At 35.6% G+C, this 22,631-nt stretch overlaps 1 protein-coding gene across 7 annotated transcripts in view; it reads left to right on the forward strand.

Moving 5' to 3' along the window:
• The window catches only part of SCAPER (S-phase cyclin A associated protein in the ER), a 241,245-nt gene that overhangs the window by 186,102 nt on the left and 32,512 nt on the right, over positions 1 to 22,631 (forward strand). For all 7 annotated transcript variants that reach the window (XM_084532001.1, XM_084532002.1, XM_084531998.1 and 4 more), the window contains 3 exons: positions 9,798 to 9,921; positions 15,263 to 15,492; positions 21,137 to 21,292. In XM_084532001.1, the coding sequence (XP_084388127.1) occupies positions 9,798 to 9,921; positions 15,263 to 15,492; positions 21,137 to 21,292 (510 nt within the window). The remainder of the gene's footprint in view (positions 1 to 9,797; positions 9,922 to 15,262; positions 15,493 to 21,136; positions 21,293 to 22,631) is intronic.

Below are 22,631 nucleotides of genomic sequence, written 5' to 3' on the forward strand. Positions count from 1 at the left end.
AATTGTACAAAATGAGAAAAGAGAAAACAATTAAACAGAAGAGGTTACCTTTTATAAAAGAGGAAGTACATATCTTTTAAAGTTGATATGTAGAGATCTCTAGTGGAAGATCCCTTACATTTTCTTTCTAACGGCTTCTAATTCACTGTAGTCTGACTACTTTTAAAGTGAAGAGTTCTGAGATACTGCTGGCTGAAAGGGCTTCTACAAACTAAATCCAAATTCTTATGGATTAGAGGAATTCCTCTTTATGCACATGAGAACAGAAGGGTTGAAATATCTAATCCTTGAGGAAAAAAAAAAAAAAAATAGTGACTGAACAGAATACCAGCAAAAACTGATAGCTGGAAAAGCATGCTTTTTTCTCCCTTATCTCTGACTGTAGTTTGTCTACATTTAGAGGCCCGTTTGTGCTGTCTGTCAGAGCAGAGTTAGCGACATTTTTAGTACAAGAACAACCAAGCCTGAGATACTCTGTTGTGTACCATTGTCATCATTTCTTTGTAAATGTATTTTAATATTCTAATTATTTGAATTTAACAAATATAGTGTGTGGTTTTAGATCTGTAGTGTCCATTATATGTTATGGGACAGGTGTAAAGTGCTAGGAAAGAACACTTAGGAAAAAATGTGCTCTTAATAGCCTATCTTTGCTCGTGAAAAAGAACAAAATTCCCACATTCCCTGTAAGCCATGCAGAATGCACTTCCTGCAAGTCTAGCCAGTTCCACTGATGAGTGATTGTGAATTAGTGCTACAGTGAGCAGCTGAGCAGGAACTGCTGGGAGAATGAAAAATACTACTCAGTCTGTAATGAAGCATTTAAATAACGGTGTAATTATACTGACCTCTTGACCAAAGTGTTTGTGACTTGGAGGACTACCAAATGATCATCTTCTGCCAGAGCTCAGACCTCAAATTAAGATCAGCTGTTTACAGATAGTGAGACGTACTGTATTTGCAATTAGTGACGTATTCTTTTAAGCACTGTGTGAAATTTAACATAAACAGGAATAAAATTATTTTAAACAGAAAGGCTCACATTTTGGGAATGCGGTTGATATAGTTTTCATTCATTCCTGCCATGAGAGCATGTTAAAAAAATTGCTATAAGTTACTTACTGATGTTTTTATAAACAAGTGCAACATGTGAAGTAGATTTACTGTTGTTTCCTGAAGAAGCAAAGCAGTAGAGCTAATGCTATTATATTCCATTTCCTGCTGTTCTTAAGGCTGTGAAGCACCTTTGCTTTGCTCCATTCATGACTCAAATACAAAGCCTGCCTTTCTATGAACTATTGGAAAACATTTTCAAAGTTTTGATTGCTATTGGGTGTTAGCTTAAGCTATGTTTTCAGACTACATCCTTCCAATTTAATGCCTTGCTTGTTAGCATGAATGACTAAAGCACTTTGAAAATTTAACAGAAACTTTACATTGCCTGAAACGAACAAAAAAAAAAATCTGCTGTTTGTTCGTGTTTAAATGCTAATATTCTGAAAAATATGAAAAACATTCTATTTGTTGAATCAGTACAAATGTCCCAAAAGACTCTGAAGCAAAGTAGTTTTAAGAGAACATATGCAGTCATTTAGCAGTAAGCAGCAGCTTCTTCAGCATGTTCATGGGAGCCCTCATTCTGTAGGCAATGCACAAAGAGCACAGAGACCTGCAAGGAGCCAGGTTCCACTTTTACCATCATTTTCACGTGTTGTATTGCTGCTCAGAGAGAGCTTCCAGATCTTGGTGCTGCAGCTGCAAAACCTGCCTGCAGCCGTGTGCCCTTTTCCATCTGTGAAGCATATGGCAAGGCACCATTAGGACAGTCCCATTTCTGCCAAGGGCAGGAGCGTGTAGTCCACCCACCAGCCAGGTCATACCAATAAAGATGGGTTGGGGTGAATATCGTGGAGGACTTTTAGTTAGAAAGTTTGAGTTTTTCTGTAGGCAGAGGTGTAAATGAAATAGGTAGGCATATGACAGATTTTATTTAGACATCTTATAAATGAAACTAAGAATTTGCCTGTTGGGTCTTTGACCCATACAAATAAAAGTAGCAGATTTTTAATTTTTCAGCATACAGTTTTTGTGATGGAAGCCAGTATCAAACTTCAGCTGTTTCTCTGACTGTTAACAGACATGTTGGAGAAGTACAATTTAGAGGTGTACAATTAGCTTTAAACTAACAAATTTAACGTTAGGGCTTATGTCCAGTGCAGTACATTTTCAGCATTTGTCATACTTTTTCCACATGGCATTTTTCCCCTATGAAACGGTTGCCAAAATCAGAGTCAATACAATTCCCTAAGTGGGAGATTGTACCTAAAGTATACCGTAGAGTTTACTGTTAAATACAAATAAACGTTGCTATTCATCCTCTTATACTGTTCTAATGTGAGGATGAAAACATATCTAAATGATAATGGAATAGAAGTTTTCAAATGTAATAATAGAATTTCAGGTCACTTAAACTTTTTAACAAAAGCTTTTCCTAGTTATCATGCAGTTTGCACTTCATGGGTTTGTAGGTCTAATTATTGCTGATAAGCTTTCCCCCTTATTATCTTCATTATGATTGCCACTTATATTTGTTAGACTCATCCTATTCTATTATTGCCACTTCTCAAGATCACGTACTGCAAAGTAGCAGTAAAAATACTCCATATAGGAATCACTATAGACAATTGAGAACATGTGGATGAATTCATAAAGAGATTAATGATTATAACCATACTGAATTATAGAAATTTTGAAAGACTTTCTTGAAAAAATAACTGTGTTGTTTGCTGCTAGAAATCACAAAATGGAATTCATATGCTTTGTGTGAATCCTCTGTACATTGATACTTTTCACTTTTGGAAATTGTGGGTATGTCTGCTTCCCTAGCTATTCCTTTATATGGGTATAAATAAACTGTATTTTTCATGCAAAGGTGAAAAATGTAGTAAAACTAAAGTCTGTTAAGGCAGCAGAATTTCAACTAGACAGTGGCCTTTTAAGACGGTCTGTCAGCAGCTGATGCATTGAGCTTGGTTTAAATATTTCGATATAATGAAATATTACTCTCTCATAATGTATTCTGTTTGCAAATGCTTTTTTCTTAAGAAATAACAGAGCGTTCAACCAACAGTATTGTTAGTTGGCCTTTAGTTTGGACATTGAACAAATGTTTAACTTTTAAAGAAGAAAATGTTACACACATTTCTCAATAGTTCCATGTATCATAAGTCCTTAGTATTCATTTTATTTGGGTGGTATGATTTGTATTTCTTTTTGGTTTCATGGTATTTGTGAAAATAGAACCAAATAGTGAGCTTTATAGCCATCTGAAAGTATTGTAGATGTAGAAGTATGTTTGGAGGATGTACAGGTTGCACATAATTTAACACAGAATCTTGATCTAAATGCAGGTTTATCAGACAGTAGTTTTTTAGCTTACGTTTGATTTCAGGAATACTGTTTTTTTCTCGCTTTTCCATCCAGATCCTTTTTGAAAATTTCTAATGCAGTGCACATTTATTTAGCTTTTTCTAAGGAGGAAGTATTTTAGCAAAACCTTTTTTTGGTATTAAAAACTTGGTTGGAAAATACATGTGTAATGCATGCTAGAGGTATCGCAGTGAACTTGGTGTTGCTGCATGCGATGCAGACCCTCTGTGCTTGATTTCTGTGGTTCTCTTTCCCATATAGGAGAGAGTATTTTGTGCAGAATCTGCAACTCAACTGCCAAGAGCAAGCAGTAGTTCCAGAGGCTGTGACTTCTTGGGAACAGTTTGAAACGGGTCCAAATGTGGCTGTTTTGGAGAAAGCGTGTTAATGCTTATTAGTATGGAAAGTAATTTCACTGAGAGTATTTGACAGGTTCTTCAAATGTGTTTCTTTCAATGCCGAATGTTTGAAAGAGTTTCAAAAACAGAGACTGATCAGACTCTGTAGGCTTCTTTAAATGAAGAAAATAATTTGTATTGCCTATTTATTTTTTGATATGAGTTTGACATTTTTCTCTCCTTTGTGTTAAAATGATTTACATCCTGACTCCTTAAACTTTGAATCTAAAGAAGTACCGGTTTTCTCTGCTTAAAGGCGAAACAAGTTAAATTAACACTTTTCATTAATTGCCTTCCTGGCTTCCCTTAGCCAGCTATGCTTTGCTAAAGGACACTGCTGTTCTGAAAACTGTTTGTGTGCTCATGCAAAATTTAGCCATGTGTACTTAAATTGGGAATGCCTGTTGTTTTGTGGTAAGTTTAAGCTATTTACAAGTAGGTGAGGAGATTACGTGGGCTATTATCTACATCTCTCTTTCTCCAAAATCCTGGCAGTATGGTGCAGCTCAGAACTTTAATCCCATGTCTACAAGATAAAGCTTTATTATCAAAGATTTAACAATATGCCTGCTGTTTTGTACTACTGTCCAGATTGGTGGTTAGGCCAGCAGGACAGCAAATGCTGTGAAAAGATGTGACATTTATAAGACAGATGATACATGTGGTATTGGGACAGCTTTTCTTCCCTTCAAAGAAAACACTAAAAAAAAATAAGAGAAAGCAATGGATTATAGTAGATTTTATTATTGGTGTTAATATACAAATTAGTGTCCAGCTGCCTTATTTCTTAAACTTGCATTTTGTAATTTCCTGAATTTCCTCAGTTCTCCACAGAAAAAGAAACAATGTACAACCAAATTTCAAGGAGTTTTGGACTTTTGATATCTTTCTTAAGCATGTACTGAAAAGCAAATGGGAGTTGCATAGCAAAACAATTTCATGATTTAAGATCAAGACCAGAACACGATTCTTGTCCCCCCTGTTGTTTGCATATTTGCTGTGGGCAACTCATTTATCCGCTTAGTGCCATGCTACATTACTGCCCTTAAAAGTTGTAACAAATCTGCAGACAAACTCGGCTTGTAAGATGTGTTTATTTCTCATTTGTAAAAGTACTTTGAGTTCCTTGGGTAACCAGCACCTTTAAATACAAATTAGCAGTAGTTGTACTGAACAAAGGAGGATTTCTATTACAAATTAAGACATAACAGAAACTGTCTTTATTATGATGTTGCATGCAGCTTCTCATATCATTCACTTAACGCAAAATACTATCACGGTAACACAGGTAGAACCATAATTAGATGTTTAAAAAGTAGAAAATAGCACCTATATAATATGGTGGATAGGATTGTTATAAACTCTTGTGTTGTTTTTTTCCCCAGTAAAAGTCATAGTGAGCTGAGAACTGTTTCTAGCTCATTCTTTGTAATTTTTACTTTATAAGCATGCATTAAAGGAAGTAACCTGTGCTGTTACTATTCAAGCAGTTCACTTTTTTTTTTTTTTTTTTTTTTTTTTTTTTTTTAACCTGAAGTGGAAAAGAAGCTTTCTTTTTCTAAGGTTATTCCCTCTAGAGAAACATTCACTGATGACTAGCAGTTAGAGGTATAAGGACATAAAGGTACTCAACAGAGAATGACATCTTTGCAAGAACAACATCTGAGACCTGTAGCATCTGTCTTTTTGCAGGCTGAATTCTTGCTGTCAGTCTCAGAGCTGGATTTCAAGCTCGCAGAGCTCAAGAACAAAACAATATTGCCTTACCATGCAATACAGAAATGAATTTTATTGTTGAAAGTGGCTTTGTGAACTGTTATGAAGCTTTTGGCTCGATCCAAATCCTACAATGAAATAACTGATAAGCCAGGGACAGGGGAACTTCTGTGGAAGCCTTTCAGATTCTGTCATACTTGCAGACACTCGTGGGAATTGATTATTGCTTGTCGTGCAATGTTTTTTTTCATAAGTAGAGTAAAATTTCAGGATGAATCTATGATCCGCTTTTGGAAGCATCTTGAAGGAGAATTGGTGCTGAGCTTTGCCTTATCTATTATTTGTGATGAGACTTTGCAGATGGTGCGCATTTTTAATCAGGCATCTGTAAATAATGCGAAATATAGGCAAAATACTAATTGATTATGAGCCTCTAATTCTTTTGAGGATTTCTGAATGTATCATAGGTCCCAAGAGTGAAGTACAAGACTTTTTACATTCAAACTAATTTTTATTTACTTTTGTTTCAACTCACATTCTTACCTTGGTGATTTTTTAGCTATTCCACTATGCACTCACTGTGCCTGCTGTTTTTCAGTAACAGCTCACCTCTCACTTGGTCTCAATCTGCTTTTAAATACCAACACTGCTCACTTTTTTCCACACCAGAGTGCCTAGTAATATTCAAAGTGGTTAAGAATTAGCCATTCACAACGGCATTGACACATCCTAAATTTGATACCTTTTAGTTTTGTATTATTTCATTGCAAAATTGAGCTTTTATTTTGAATAAAAGTTAAGATTTGTCAACTTGTTTGTATAAGGTAAATTTGGCAGTGAAGATGTACTGGCATCAAAGAAAATCATATATGTACATATAAACTGCTGAGATCTAGCTTGGAGATGTTGATTAAAATGAAACCTTTTACAATTCCATTGTATTCACATAATATAAAAATAACACACAGATGCATGTTTTTGTCTAGTTTTAAGACAGATTTCTCTATTGGATCAAAGTTTGTTTACCATCAGGAGTGTTTTTATAATTGGATTTACTCTAGAGGAAAACCTTAAATCGGAGGGTAGACTTCTGTGGTTCAAGTGTGCATGCTGTCTAACATAGCTGTAAAGCTGATTTGCGGGTGTGACACGAAGTTGAGAGCAACATTGGTAATCAATAAACAATTGTTTTACGTGTGAGGCTCTCCCTTTACTATTTCAAATAATTTTGTATCTCTTGAGATATGGGATTTGTACTTCAGAGCAATTCACTTCAGACAGGAGAGAAAGAAGAAAGAAAAAAAAAAAGACTGCCTGCTTTCAGTTTTCCATCCCAGAGAGTTTAACTGGTATTTAAATAAAGTTCTTGCTTGACATTCACAGCATTCAGCACTTGTCTCAGAGGCCTTGTGCAGAAATGGTGACAGTTGACAGCTGTTGTGTCCTTAATAAGATTAAAGTAAAGAAATTAGTTGTGCTCTCTGTAATCTGCCATTTAACACTGCAAACCACCTGGGGACTGCTTCTGTGCTGACACTTCCAATTTGGAATTTAGAAAAAAGTGTGGAACTGAATCATAGCTCAGAATGTTCTATGATCAGACTGTGTTTAGATGAATTGTAGTTAGCAAGCTTACGTTATCAATTAAAAGAACCCTCTTTATTGTTGTGAAAAATTAATTTGACATCCATTTGCTCACAGCACCTTTTCAAAACCATTACTTGAGTCTCTGAAAATTCAAATACCTTTTCTGACATAAGGTTCATCTGGGAAATAGAAAAGCATGATGCATTATTACAGTTGAATTTGTTCTGTGTATAAGTGGGAAGTTTCAGTGTTTTCAAATGCAAAATAAATGGTCCTTTTTGCAATTATGAAAATCCCCATATAGCAAAAAGAAAAAAATGTTGCAGGGAGTTAACTAAATCAACTCACAAACTGCAGTGCTGTGAAAATGAGTTAACTTACCAAGTTCATATTTGACTCTTCAATGTTTACATTTAAATAGAATTCATCTTTATTTCAGAATGGCTCATAAAACAAAAGGTGCTGATTTTCTTTTCAGCTGAAAATAGAAATTACTGATGCAGTTCCATCTTTCTCACCAGGCAAACAGCCACCCAACCAGGGGAATCATCTGCTATAAAAAGTTAAAGGAGGTGCCTAATGATTTTTTTTATTTTTATTTTTTTAAGTATTACTGAGAAAAGTGAAATGAATATGTAGTTAGAACAGGAAAAGAGACTCTTGTTGCAAGGGAGGTTTAAAAAATTGCCTATGAAGCATGCTAATTGAATTTTTATGGGTGTTATCATTGCAGGGTAAAAAATCAGGTGAAATAGGCAAAAATGAACCTGCCTTTTATCAATAAATAATGATTTAATATTGTGCTCAAGTCATGTGAACAGCACATTGAAACTGATTTAATTAGGCGGAACAGTAAAATTAATTCCCAGTACAGTAAAGTGGATATAACTGGTAATATGGTAATACTCAGAATTATAAGAAAGGAAAGGTATAAACATTCCTTACATTTTTATAGATCAAAGCAAAAGTAGTGCTTCCTTTGTAAATTCAAAATTATTTCTCAAGTTGAAGAAAAGACATTTCAGAAATACACACGAAAAATGTTTACTCTGAATTTTCTGTCCTCTAAGCATTTGTAGCTTTTCTTGGTTTGCAAAATGCAATATACTTTATATGAGGTGCTTCTATTTCAGCTCTGGGGACCCACACTGTGTAATCAGGCGCCACACCAATGAACACCGCAGTCACTAAAGCAGCCATCCTCAGTTATTATGTAAATAACCTCCTGGTTTTAATGAAAGGAAAAGTTTCAGGCAAAAATAAAGCATCGCGCTCAACTCTGTCTTAAGAAATAAGTTCCAGTAGTCCACAGCTGTAATATTAGATAGCAGCTTTGATCACTCCTGTACAGCCACCTGTCAGTTGTTGTGGTCCCACTTTTGTAGGACCTTTTGGCAGTGCTCACAGTTTTTCTTCTGTGGATCTTATTTGAACTTTTTCTGACATGTCCAGGAAAAAAAAAAGTTCTTTTCCTTTCAGTTTACTATAGGCAAACGGCTTGATTTGCTAACTCTCTGTATTTATTATTGTCTATATTTATGATGCATTTGTGTAGTGTGTGTGTATTTGTATAATAATAGTGATAGCTTTTGTGGTAAGCAAAGTTCAAGAAATGGATATTGTGTTTATTCTGGAATGGTGTTGTGCTTGGTCAGATTTATCTTCTCTAGGAGTACGCTTATAGGACTGGTCCCAGCTTTCCTACCAATTCTGTTCATAGAGCATTTCAGTTTGAGCAGACGTAAGTAAGTGCAAGTGGTGCAGAGAATAACTGAGCATGGTTTGTACACCTGGAGATGTCAGTGCCTTGTTGTTTGTGACTTCCAGTTCAGACCATTGCAAACCTGTTACCTCTTCCATCAGCTACAGGTGTAGGTCAAGTGATGCTATCAAAGGTGCACGCCAACGCTTCAAGTTTGTGCAGTTCATAGTAAGTCAGTAGAAGCTTTTGGACAGGAACTTCACCTGCTCAGTTTTGCTTACTCAGTACAAGTTACTCAATCGTCCCCATTCCTTGCATTTATTTATGGGCGCTGCAGAGTAGCTTCTCTCTGAAGCTTGTCCCAGGGTATTGTGAATTCCTTCGTTCAGGTGTTTTTCCAGAAGGTTGTGCTAGGAGAGGGACCTCATACACAGACTACTTGTGTGTGGCACAATCATAAACCACAAAAAAAAGAATATTACATATCCAAATTATGCAGAATATCAACTGATTTCCTATGTTTTGTTATGTCTTTCTAGCATGCCCATTATTTGCTAGGTTTCTACTCTGAATGCCTGCATGCGTTTAATGAGAATGCATATGAATATATATACTTATGGAAATAAATTTAATTAGCACGTATCACAAGAGTTCAGGCTTTTCAAATTTATATATTCCAAGGCGTGTTATTTAGATATAAACCATGGATACGGAAGAGTCCATACAATGCAAGAGTCCTGCCTAGTATGGCTTTACTGTATTGAAGTTTCATTTTTTCCCCTTAATTCATGTAATTTTTATTATTATTTTTTTTTTTTAACTTTTGTGTGGAACCCAAGTTTAAGAAAACTGATGTGAGTTACTAAAAAGGAAGTTTTGTGGTGGTCTTCCATTTATTTGCTCTTAATTGACCAAAGAAAAGAGTAACATTAATATTCTTTTTTTCTCTACTCCTGATCTTTTAGGTCACTCTGCAATACGGTAAATGCTTATGGCCTCGCCTGTAGTAATTGCACAGAAAACTGCACCTATATTCTTTTCAGTAATAAGATCACTTTTCTAATGGACCTATTGATGCACCAGTTGACGGTATGTAAGCACTTTAATTTAGACTTTTTGTGTGTGTGTTTCACAAACATATTAAAGTACCTGGAGTATAAGAGCTCCAGGGGATGCATGAGAATAAAACCTGAAATTAAAACAATAAGATTCTTTTGTTGTATGTATTTGGTAAGCTGTATGTGCTATACTTCTATACAAACAGATATATTTGCTTCTCCTAATAAATTCTACAGAAGCATACATACCAGGAACTCCAGTGAGTGGACAGTGTTCCAACTTTAACCCCTTTTGGGGCTTTCTTCTTTAATTCACCCTGTAGCAGTATTTGAAGTACAGAATGTTACAAATTGTCTGTGTGTGTCCAGTTCTTCTGTGTTTCAATACTGAAAAACCTAAGTCAGTTCAATATGTTGCTGAATATGTATTTACTGACATATTTAAATAGCAGAACTCTTTGACTGTGGAAGTTTTAATTTTCCAGTGTTTCATTTAATTTGAAATGTCATTAAATATTTTATTTGAAAACTCATTTTTAATTCATAGTGACCTGCTCATCATAAGATATTTAGTCTTGGTTTTCTACTTATAAATTGTGTGTATGTATTTTCATGAGCCAAGCAGTTTGTTAATTGAAAAGTTATGTACGTACTTTAAATAATTCAAATGACGCTGTTAGACTCAACAAGCCATAGGACTGTTGATGAACACTTTAAAAAGATAATCCGAAGGTCCTTGGCACAAACAAAGAAAACAGGAATGCAACCTGTGCGTTCTCCCCTAAGTAGCTGCCAGCTCATTGTTCTTCACCAAATCTTTCCAAGAGGATTCCAGGTATTAGATTTCAAATATACTTAGTGAAAGGTGCATGTATTGTGCTGGGCCAGTCACAACACTGCTCGCTCTCTGCAGAGTGAGCCAGAGCACAGGCTCTGTGCTTAATTACACAAGAGATGAAATCCTTCAGCACTTCACAAGTGACAAGATTCATTCTGATGCCAGACACCTTCCCTTTTCTCGGTGTAGCACTGCACAAACGACCAGTCCTTCTTCTGAAAAAATACAGAGGTGTTTCTAAGAAAATCTTGGCCACCTGAGAAGCCAGAAATACTGCATAAAAGAAATTTACTATGCTTAAAGCTGTTCTCAGTCTGTTGCCAAACACTACCATTGAATTGCAGCAAAACTGAAATTAAAGCCTTAAGTTTCCCTTGATCCACAGTGGACTTTTCTTTCCTGCACATAAAGTCTCTTATGTTCTCTTCAGGCAATGTTGGCCCTTGAACTGGGATATCTTCATAATTCTATGAAATATGTATTTAAGTCAAAATAAATACAGTGCTGCATTTCTAACTCCAATTTCTCTCCAGAAAATGTAAGAAGTCACATCAAGGTTGAGTTTTCCATTTTTAGGAAAAAGAATAGGACAGATGGAAAGCACTTCTTTTAATTGGATCAAACTCTGAACACCAGAATATTAAAGGACACCCCCCCACCCCCAAAAAGCATTTAACTGCCTGCAGTGTTCAGAGTTTAATGAGCTGTATGGTGCTGCCTCCCTCATGTATCTTCCTACATACAGTGGGAAAATAAATGACAAGCAATACTGGGTGTAAAAAAGAGAACATACACTTGCAAGGTTTTAAAAAATTGTGCTAATATTTGCTGAATACAGAAAGATTCAAGTTCTGAAAAAGCTTTAAATATATTCTTAAATGCAGCAAGTATCAACCTTACTTTCAAGTAATATAAGGAGATTATAGTTTTTATTTTATGCCTCCAAATATGATTCAATGTCAGCTTCACTTTTCCTAAAACTCAGGGCTATCCATTTTAAAGAATCAGATTTAAAGCAATCATTTTTCAGTGGTGGCAAAATGTTCATTTGCTTTACACAGGTGTAATATATTTCTCTTCAAATAAAATACTACTTGAAGAACAACAATTTTTGGTTTCCAATGAGAGCATGGCTACCAAAGGATCATTGATAGAAAATCAACTGTATAAAAAAAAAAAAGTGAAAGCTTTATCCGTACCTTCTGAAGCCTGTAGCCTTCCCATGCAGTTTCCATTTCTTCTGTTCACTAGCTATTACACTGAAAGTCCAACATCCTGTAAATACTATTTTTAAAGCATACACTTTCCAGAATGTTTTTGAGGCAAGCCCAGTGATGACTAGCAATTGAATGCTTTAAAAAACTTGAACTTTCCATTTAGGTTTAACAGCTCAATATTTGAAAGGATTCATGGCTGTGAAGGATTATACTGTCTACAGGAAAAATAAAAACATAAATGAGTTTTCAGTGATAGCTCTACATTGCTAACTGGAAACTGTATATTTTTGTTAGTAAAAAAAAAAAAAAAAAAAGGCACATCAATATACAGGAGTACTTGTGGTGACATGAGTCAGAATGGAGTAGCATTTTTAGCTATATTAAATGTGTGCCTAAGTGCTTTACTGGACTGGGGCCATGTTGTTCAGCATCTTGCCGGGTTAAGTCCTAGATGCTGGGCACAGCTGAAGAGCTTACAGCAGCTCTGCACAAGCAAGGGATTCCCTGCACAAGGGGAATTCTCTGCTGAATGACTGAACTCTTTTATGGAGACTGTACCAGAACTGAGAATCTGGTCATCAGAGCCTTTTGTGTCAAGAACTGATTTAAAGCAAGTAAGAGTCTTGATGATGTCCAGTCTGGGTGGTCGTCATAAATGGTAAAGTACTGATGAGATGTTGAATGTGTCAGATGACTGAACACTGGTTATGTTTTTCCTGTGTTTCCCTTGTAATTAAAACATGCTTTATACCAATTTACTTGACAGGTCATTTTAGGTATGTAGTTACTTGTAGATTTGTCAGTTAAACTGTTAAACCTCTTAAACCTTCTAAATAGAAGCGGGGAGTGTTTTAGTGTTTACTTATCCAAAACTAAACAATAGTTTCTATGAATATCATTAGCTTCTGTCATAATCAACAAACACAAATCAGAGCTTGAAAGCTTTCACAATTATACTATTACATCTTATGATTTCCTACCCTCTTGCTCAAAACAATAATCAACATGCAGTAATACATCACTTTTTCCAAGCATCCCAGTTAATGTTGAACATAAATCTTGACAGGTTTTCACACTCTTCTATTAATTACTTCTTCAGTAAGAGTTGATCTTTTGTTGCTCATTGAGTTCATATAAAGGAAGAATAAGGTAGGAATGAAGCTCAATTTTTTCTATTCTCTGTAAAACAGTATTTCCTTTTATCTCCTCTCTGACATAACACCACAGAAAAAAATGCATTTGTTCTCACTTTGTATTAATACACCCACAATATACACATTTTTCCCCAAAAGTCAAATGTGAAAAACAGATCTGTAGTAAGTAATGAATTATACTGTGTCATATCTATTTATTTTCCAAATTAGGAGGAGAAGTTTTATACTGAAGCATGAACTTGCCTAACTACGAATTCTATATTTAGAACATAGAGTTCTCATACATCCAACTAGAAGTGAAAAAACAGACTTTATCTGTTTACAGTATATTCATTACAGCAACCAGAAGGGTCTACTGCAAGATATTATTAAATCTTTTAAGCAATGTCTTATAAATACTTTTTTTTTTTAGCGTAGGTGAGAAAACAACAAGTAACATTTGTTAGCCTTGTTTTTAAAATCTTGTGTTCCTAGTACAAAGTTGCCACATTTAAATTGATTTATACCTTACAAAGCCTAATCCATCTATTCAGCAGGCAACTGGATTCATTAGGCATGAATGAATTATTTTGCTCAGCAGAAGCTAGTGGAGTGACTTAGTTATTTTTCCTATCGAACTTGAATAAGCAGCTAAAGACTTCTCACTTGCTCACTTGGCTTATCACCAGGAACAGACTACTACAATGAGTTTTAAGTACCAACAGAAGGCTCAGAGCTAATGAATAATAAAGAAATGTGCATGTTGTTCTTTGTCACCAAGTGTTACCAAATCCCTACTGATACCTATACAGGGAGGAACAATTTCCTGTGATCTCACTTGCATATATAGCAGGTATAAATGATTTTAACCTGGAATGAAAATAAAATTTCAGCCGATACTGATTACAGGTTATGGTGTGAAAAGTCTCAGGTTTTCTTATAAAATTGCCTCCGAGGAAGTCTGTTGGTACGTGCAGTCCAGCACTGGTAAGCACAGTGAATGTAGCTGGGACCCCTGTGTCTTGATTGATGTAGCTGTGTTGCCAATGCTTTCTCTGTAAAACTGCCCAGCTTCCCCACACACCATGCTTACTGTTTGGAGGTTTCTCCCTGTTTGTCTAACAGGGCAGAGTTTCAGCTGGTCTAAATTATCTCGGATTGCAGAAATGGGGGGAAACAAGCAAAAAACATTCCACGAGGGTTTCTTCACAGGTGTTTGGATCCTGCATATAGACTTGTTTTCAGATTTACATGCTGTACATCTGAACATCTCTGCTGGTTTTAGCAGTGGGCTCTACATAAATACTAGTGATTAGGGAAAAATAAGTTTTGTTCTTCTGAGGTCTCTTCAGTGAGAGCTGTGTGTTGTGCTTAATCTGTGATTATCATCTGTGATTGACAAGTGCCATGGTCATCAGGTGGAAGCTAACTGAATACCTCTTCACAGACTGGAAAAAAATTGTATTCTCCAATATGCCTCATCAATGCTACAAGTCCATCAGGGATTACATCTCATTGCAAAGATCATTCCTATTGCCAAAAAGTGTATTGCCTTTTTCTCTGAAGAACTACAGATGTGTTTGGTCTATCACAAGGATGTATGTCTTCCAAAATAGTTGTTTTTGCAGGGATGTTGAGTAGCCAGTTAATGGTACGTTGTTTTTCCAGAGACAAGCAGGGGATGGCTGTGCAACAGTGAAGGCTGTTCCTTCCACAGAAAAGAGTTATCTTTTCTCTGTATTACTCAACACTTCTGTATCCTAGACATATGTCTTTACTACATTGTGTTGTCACAGTCAAAATCAACTATTTCATTAGTTCATTTATTCAGTTATTTAAAAAAATATATATATCTTTTGCTAGTGACTTATCAAAAATTCAGTGTGTATATATTGTACAAAAAACATTTTGATGAAATACTCTACCACTGTAAAGCTTCATTCAGTTCTCATGTACTAAATGCTATTTTGAATTGATTTATGATTTCAAATGATAGTATCTGTTTAGAGGAGTATAGACCCTTTCTTTTACCTGAAATACTTAAACGTCTTTCAGTACTGCTAGAATATGCTACTTAATTTCGCAGTACTCATATGCAACTTTCTTAGTGCTTTTCTATGAACTTTGGTTATTCTTACTGAATTGTAGCTGTCCCTTTTCTTTTTTTTTTTTTTTTTCTCTTAGGTTAATGTTCCAGATGACCATAATGCTACTTCAGGAAGAAGTGCGAATAAGCAGGTGTTCGAAGGTCTAACAACAGGACTTCTGAGGATAACTGCCATGATATTCAGATGCCTAATCTCCAGCTTCCCAGATGGGAACAACTACTCTACAGCACTGAAGATAATACAGGAAGTGAAGAGCAAATCCTCACAAGTGGAAGCCTTCAACAGCAGAGTCCAAGACCTGATCAGGTTTAAAAAACATTTTGAAATGTTTTTAATCCTACTTTATTACAGAGGATTAAAATTACATGAATTTAAGAAAGGAACAAACTTCTTTAATTCTTAAGTTAGTAAAAGTAGTGTGTATGTGTGTAGTGTAGTCAAAAGTCAGTCTAGTGAAGTGCTAAATTCTCAATCAAAAAGTTCTTCAAAAAATTAAGACAAATACAGAAAACCAGAAATCTTTTAGTTTTGAAGTTTTATATTCATGCAGAAAAAGAGATATTTCTATATTTCTGCATAGAGAAATATCAGGATTACTGTATATCTGCGGAAGGTAAAAATGCATTGTTTTTTGAGTGACATTTTATAGATCAAATTATTTACACTGGCTTTCAGAAGTTCTTTGTGCATCCATAGGCTGTTTGGAATTAGTCCTAGTAGCAAATACCACTTCAGTTGTGTTCTTTCATCTAAACCATTAGACAAATAAAATGAGCCCCAGTGTTAATCTCTTCCATACTCTGCACTTTTTCTTGGTTTCCACAAACCTTTTTAATCCTAACATTTTTAGTTGCTGGATGGCTTATATAGCATCCTAATAATTTAGGCTTCTATACCTTTTTTCCTTTTTGTGTCCTTTCTGTAGGTTTCTTCCCCGATTAGCATGGAGTCAGGTTCCTTTTTTCCGTATTTTCTCTGAATTCTTTGTGCCTGACTGTATGCCCTTTCCCCTTGTGATTCTGGATAACATGCATGCCTTCATGTCAGTTTGCCATACAATATGTACTTCCTGCTACAAAGATTACCCAATAATTTCTATAATTTGATTTCAGCTCTTAAAACGGATCTATATTTTAATAGCAATTTTCCTTTCTAAGGATATGCCTTGAGTAAAATTTCGATCAAAATAACTCAGTGAATGTAGTAGTAGAGTAAATGAAAATGCATTGTTTTGCTCATTTTCACTTGAAACGTTCTAGTTCTTTGGTTTAAAAAAAAAAAAAAAAAAAAAAGACTTGAACCTGGACAAAAAAAAGTTATTTTGACTTGTGGCTGTCCCCATGATAACTATTTAATTTGGTATACTCAAGTTTGTAATTAAAGCCTTCATGAGCTGCCTGCGTTGAAAAGGAATTTCCCTCAGGCTTTGAAGGCAGAGAGAATATCTTTGTATTAGATCAACAGTACAGCTGGGGTTAGATTTTAGATGCTACTTTTCAGGTAGTTCTCAGAGTACAGCTTTTCATACAGTTTTCACATAAAGTTTTTCATACAGCTCCTGAGGAGGAGAGAGCTCATACATAATTAGGGAAACTGATTTTAAAACCACTGCATCTTGTATTGCTAAAGTGGGAGAGTACCTAGCAAGACAGATCAGGTTGGTAGAAGGGAAAAATGTAGACTTCTGTTTGATTGTTGAATACTGAGTTTGAGAACAGGATTGAATCCTTTGTGTGACATAACATTCCTATGCAGTGCTACACAAAATCTCTTAAACTTTTTATGCATGTTCACTAATTTATGAATCCTAACTTGAAAGCCGGATTTGATTTACAGCAGTGCTGAGCACGTTGAACAGCAAGTCAGTGGGAGCTATACTTCAGAATATATGATGTCCTATGTAATGCCAAATACTGTTAAAACAAGATCATAGGTCTCTCAAATACACAAAATAAGACATACATAGATTTAGTGTGTTTGTGCTTCTGTTTCTTACATGGAAAATGTGGGTAATTCCAGCTCCTCAGCATACAGGGATGCTATAAAAATAAAATACATCATGACTGTGAAGCTTACAGGTAAAGTATTCTTGAAGTACTGCAGAAAAGTGAGTGAGAAAATTACTTTCTCTTGAAATCTCTTACTTCTAAAGTATAAATTTGATTATAAGAAATTGTAGCATTCCTTTTTGATACTTACACTTGATGATCTCACACCCATAAATTAGATTGCATGCCTGAAATCTAATGTATTACCTCAAAATTTGATAAGCATGACTGCAAACACCCTAAAGCTGTATGATTAGCTAGCCCGTTTATTTTTGAACCCGGCTACGATATTTACCTGAATAAATATTTACCTTGTGGCATCAAATTCTACAAATTAGATATTTTTATATAGATCTTTTTTTTTTAAAAAAGGTACTTTGATCAAGTACTTTTTTTAATAGACTGACTTTTTCGTTGTGGCATTTAATGTATCCTAAATTCCTGCAATTTCTCATTGCTAGTAGTTATTCTGATAACTCTTAAAAAAAAAAAAAAGTTCTTGTTAGCAGATACTTAGAATACATTTCTAAGGCTGCTTATACTCTGTCATGATAATAAATGTATCATGACTTTAAAGTCTTTGAATTATATACAGCCTCATGGCCCACAGCAACTTCACATGGAAAGCTCCTGTTCACTGAATTTCCAGTGTATATGTGTCATGGTTAACCCAAATGATCCATTCTTTTTCTGTTTCAATCAAGTTCGTGGTTGTGAGTGTGCTTTGGGGTTTGTTATGATTTTATTAAGTAGTGTAGGCATTATAAAGCTAAAGACAAATCCCTTTGCTTATCACTAATGCCTATTAAGTAAAGTAAGAAATGCATTATTCAACAATATACTTTCGCTAAAAGTGTATCGTTTCAGTAGTAAATAATATAAATAGTCATCAGTGCATCTTCAGCCTTCTGAAGAAGTGAAATACTGATAGCATGCTACTGAAACTGTGGCACAGGAAGAATTTTCAGGCTTTTCAAAGTCTGGTGTGATGCTGATGGATACAAGAAAGGACAGCTGGAGGAGGAAAGCAAAACAAACAGTTGCCATAGATACCAGTGACCTCTAAAACTTAATTGTTCTTATGTAGCCTGCTTTCTCCCCAAACAGGTTTTGAAAGAGTGTGAAATTTCAGGATGTTGTATTCTCCCCATTTAGGAATGGGAGGGTGGGAGGTCTGCTTATTGATATTGCTGCTGAACAGACATCTGACACTGGCTGGGCCAAGCACAGGTATACCCTTAAGCTAGGAAGACATGTGAGAATCCAGCTGGGTCCCTCACCTGAGGCACTTTAAGGGATCTGTTTATAAATGGAGAAAGAAAGGCATGATGACAAGGTAATAGTGCAATTACGAAAAAAGAGAGTAGGCATTTCAAACTAGTCAAAAACAGACAGATTGTATTATTAATGAGAATCTTTCACCTCCAGGTCATTGTATCATGTATCCTTATGGAATTGATTAAATGAGAGTTTTAGGAAAATTGGGGAAGAAAGAGGAAAGTCAATTTTTTTTTTCCTATATGGGAAAGCTAGACCTGATGCATAAACAATTGTTTACATGCTGGGTGTCAAAAGAGTAGCCAAATTACTGGAACTATGCTACTGTGGGTGAAAATACTGAGATGGAGACAATAGATTAGAGAGCTTTGACATTCCACTCGTCTGTATGTTCAGCTTCAAGGAAGGCAGTGCTTCGTGTGTCTATCATTGACCCAGGTGCCCTTAGAGAATAGTCCCAATAGACTGAAAGCTGGCAGCTATTTCTTCTCTGCCAAAAGAGTGGCTACTGACACCACTTGGTATGCAGGTGTGGGAGTAGAGTAAGGTGGACAATGAACACATTTTGTAGAAGTCAGACGTTTTTCCTAGGGAAAAAAGGAAAAGAGCATTGACTAGAATACTTGTGCCATTTTGTAAGTAATTGTCTATCAGTGTTAGCTGCATTTTATTTTCTCCTTCTTCCTTTCCCCTCCTATATCACGGAGAGATTTCCAGCACTCAGCATTTCTCTGTGACTGTGATGTATCTAACACCCAGCTCTGTTCCTGGAATCACTGTGCTAGTACTGGAGAGCGTGTTTATCACTTGTACGATCAGGTGGATTGCTTAGATCAAAACCTGCAAGAAATTTAATGCTGGTAGCCTTTCATGTTGCTAAACAGAAAAATCAAACTTACCTGAGCTATTTTAACTGCTGTATTTCAGCAGCGGTAAGGATCTTTTGTATTGCAGACTGACTTCTTGCTTTACACACAGTGTATTTTTATTCTTAATTACTTTCATTGCTTCTAAAAGCTTTGTGTCAGCAGGTTAAGCTTTGGCAGAAAGTCTAACTTCTAGCCCTGAAGAGAGGTTAGTCTTTGAGCAAGAAGGATACCTGGAAAGTGGAGAGACTTTCTTCCCTAATCTTAAAAGTCCACATTTTTTCAAAATCAGACTGTAAAATATGTGGAGGAAACATTTTTTTAATAAGTATTTGTATAGCCCCATGGGACATTCATGATCTAATGAATCTTTATTTAGTAGAATCATTACTTTAATAATATTTCATACTTCAATCACATCAGGATGCACTTTATGTCGTAGAAACATGCAGACAATGGTGTTTCCATCCCAGGGAATCTCATAGTCTCTAACAAGTGGAGCTGACAAGCAAGTAGGTAGAATAGCTGATAGGATGGAATAATATCAATAATAGGAAGGTTTAGAACAGACTGTCAGTATAAAAACAGCAAATCGGTGTCTGAAAGCAATCTTAGTTCCTCATGTCTATGAAGTCAGATTGAGTCACAGAATATAAAAGCAGTTCTTCAGATTTTGACAAGAGATTTCTCACAGTTGCTAAAAGTGGAGTGGAGGAAAACACAAGGAAAATCAAAGAAAGAGGAGAAAGAAGTGATTGAAGCTTGAAATTTGTCTCCACAAAGGAAGTTGATCTCACATAGTCAGCAGAATGAACAGTTGAGATGGGGTAAAGGCTGAGAAGCTGAATGTTTGTGGTAGAAAAAGGTGATATCAGCAAAGTGATGTGGAAAAAAAAAAGACCCGTGTGCACCGTTTAAGTGGTATCAATAATGATCCAATTGTGAGAATAGCTGGTATAGACAGAACTTGGTGTCATTGTACAGGGACAAACAATTTTTGGCATGGGTTTCCAAGCTCTTAGAAATTCAAAGAATCTTCATCAACAGAGAGGGTGGTGATGTGACCTACTCTGATAATATGAAAGAAAAAGGTAGCTTTTTGTTTTAAAAAAGAAATGAAGTCACTAACATGGTTTTCTGTGTTGAGTTTTGGTTGAGCTCCTGAGGAGGCTTTCTGATCCTTCCCGATAGTGGGAGGTTGTCACCTGTGTGTTCTTTTAGTCTGCACTAAAAGACTGTTAGACTGTTGCACATAGTCTAGAAAGAAAAAGAAAAAGAAAAAATGATTTTAAAAAAAAAAAAGCTGGGCAGTAGTTGTTATGATATACGTATTGCAATAAAACGTTATCTGTGTAACATCATTGTCTTCTTGAGTTAGTGTGTTCTACCAAGTTCAACTCTTCATGCTAAAAAGAAATTGTGCTGCTGCAGAGCTATCAAGACTATTATAAATCATTTAACTATGGCAAAATTCCATTGTCCTTCTAGGACTATGGTAAAATAAACACTTACATTCATCTTTCTTGTACAGTATAATATAAATTATCGTGCAACAGACAGTTCTCCTAACAAAAACTACTGCTAGCTACAGAGTACCAGATTTTAAGTTATTGTAATTTGAATTGTTTTATTGAACCCTTTAAGAAATCATAACCTACATTTTGTATGATTTGATAGTAAAGGAGCAGAAATTACTTTGTAAAGTCATCAAAACTGTCACAGGACTGTTTTTTAATACAATTTCTCATCTGTTTCTAGTTATGTGGTGAACATAGGATTGATAGACAAGTTGTGTTGCTGTTTCCTCTCCGTTCAAGGCCCCATTGATGAGAATCCAAAAATAGCAACTTTTCTACAAAATGCCACAGCAGTGTTGCATGGAATATGTCAACTGTGTTTTGCTGTCAATGGAAGGTAGGTGCATTTGGTCTCTCGTCTCTAATATGTTCATCAGGCAGCAGCTGGTGTAACTCCTTGCCAACACAGCGTTCATGGAAGTGAGCATTCTGGTGAGATTATTAAACAGAACCTATCTTAGTTGCACAGCAATAACTGGTAGAGAAACAGCGCAGGAAATTCACTCTGCTCACCCTTTCACCACTGAATTGTATTCAGTTACCCACGCTGTGTCTTGATTCTTGTAAGTCATTTATGAGAATTAAAAACCTTATCTCCTTTACTCATCATTACAGAGAGGGTTTTGTCACTACTAATTTTAAATGACCAGTCCTAAGGACTTCAAGAGATATTAGCAACTAAAATCAAGTCTTAATTGATTTGTTTTTTTGCACAGCCAAATTCAGCTCTTGTTCTTTAAAATACCATTGCAAATAAGGGAATGATATTTTATGAAAAGAAAAGTATTACTAGATTTGTCGGAATTTTCTAATGCAAAATGCACATTACTGGAACCTAACCAAGGCTGAGGAGAGTGTGCATTTGGTACATTTCTGTCAGCAAATCTGGACTTTTGCAGACTTGGACAGCCTGGCTCTGTCAAAGTCTAAATTTCAGAGCTTCAAGGTCCATGCATTAGAACCTGCCACCATTAGACTGTTACATGTTTCAGGGAAAGACAATGCTGACAGAACTTGACAATGAATGCCTGAAGGGAGAAGTGATGCTAGTGCTGAAGAACAAAAATTAATACAAAATAAATTAAGAAACAAAGCTGCAGGTAAAAGTTGTTGCTGGTAACTCAGGGACACAGTCACATGGAAAAAGAACTACAAGAAATATGAGCCCAAAGAGACCATCCCAACTTATTGAAATTTCCCTTTCTGAAAGCTGCCAACTTGGCATTTTACATTCCAGGACAGCACTGCCAGAAGTCAAATGCATACTAAAAAAATTCATCTTTCTCTTAGAGGAATAATAATTCTAGCTACAAGAGTGAGTAATATTATATTTGCAATTTCTGAAGCAGGCCTATGCTTAACCCAAGATACTGGAGATCTTTGGACCGCAAAATAATACAGCACTGTGCAAGTACTTCTTTCAAGAGCATCTGTACTTTGTAGCAAAATAATTTCCAAGGGTTGAGCATTTTTCTTCACAGTCACATCAAGATGTCTGATCACATAACAGCAATGCTTTTGATTTTATCCAAAGGTGCTGGTGGTTCTCGGTTTCCAGGTTGTTCTTTTGAGCATGGAAAGAAATGAGAGGAATGAACTTGCAGATTTCAAAACTGTTGCCTTTCACTTTTAGATTAAAAGCTATAGTGTAACTGATTTGAAAGGCAGCTTAAATA

Source organism: Aythya ferina, assembly GCF_964211825.1.
Source record: "Aythya ferina genome assembly, chromosome: 11".
Classification (NCBI taxonomy): domain Eukaryota; kingdom Metazoa; phylum Chordata; class Aves; order Anseriformes; family Anatidae; genus Aythya; species Aythya ferina.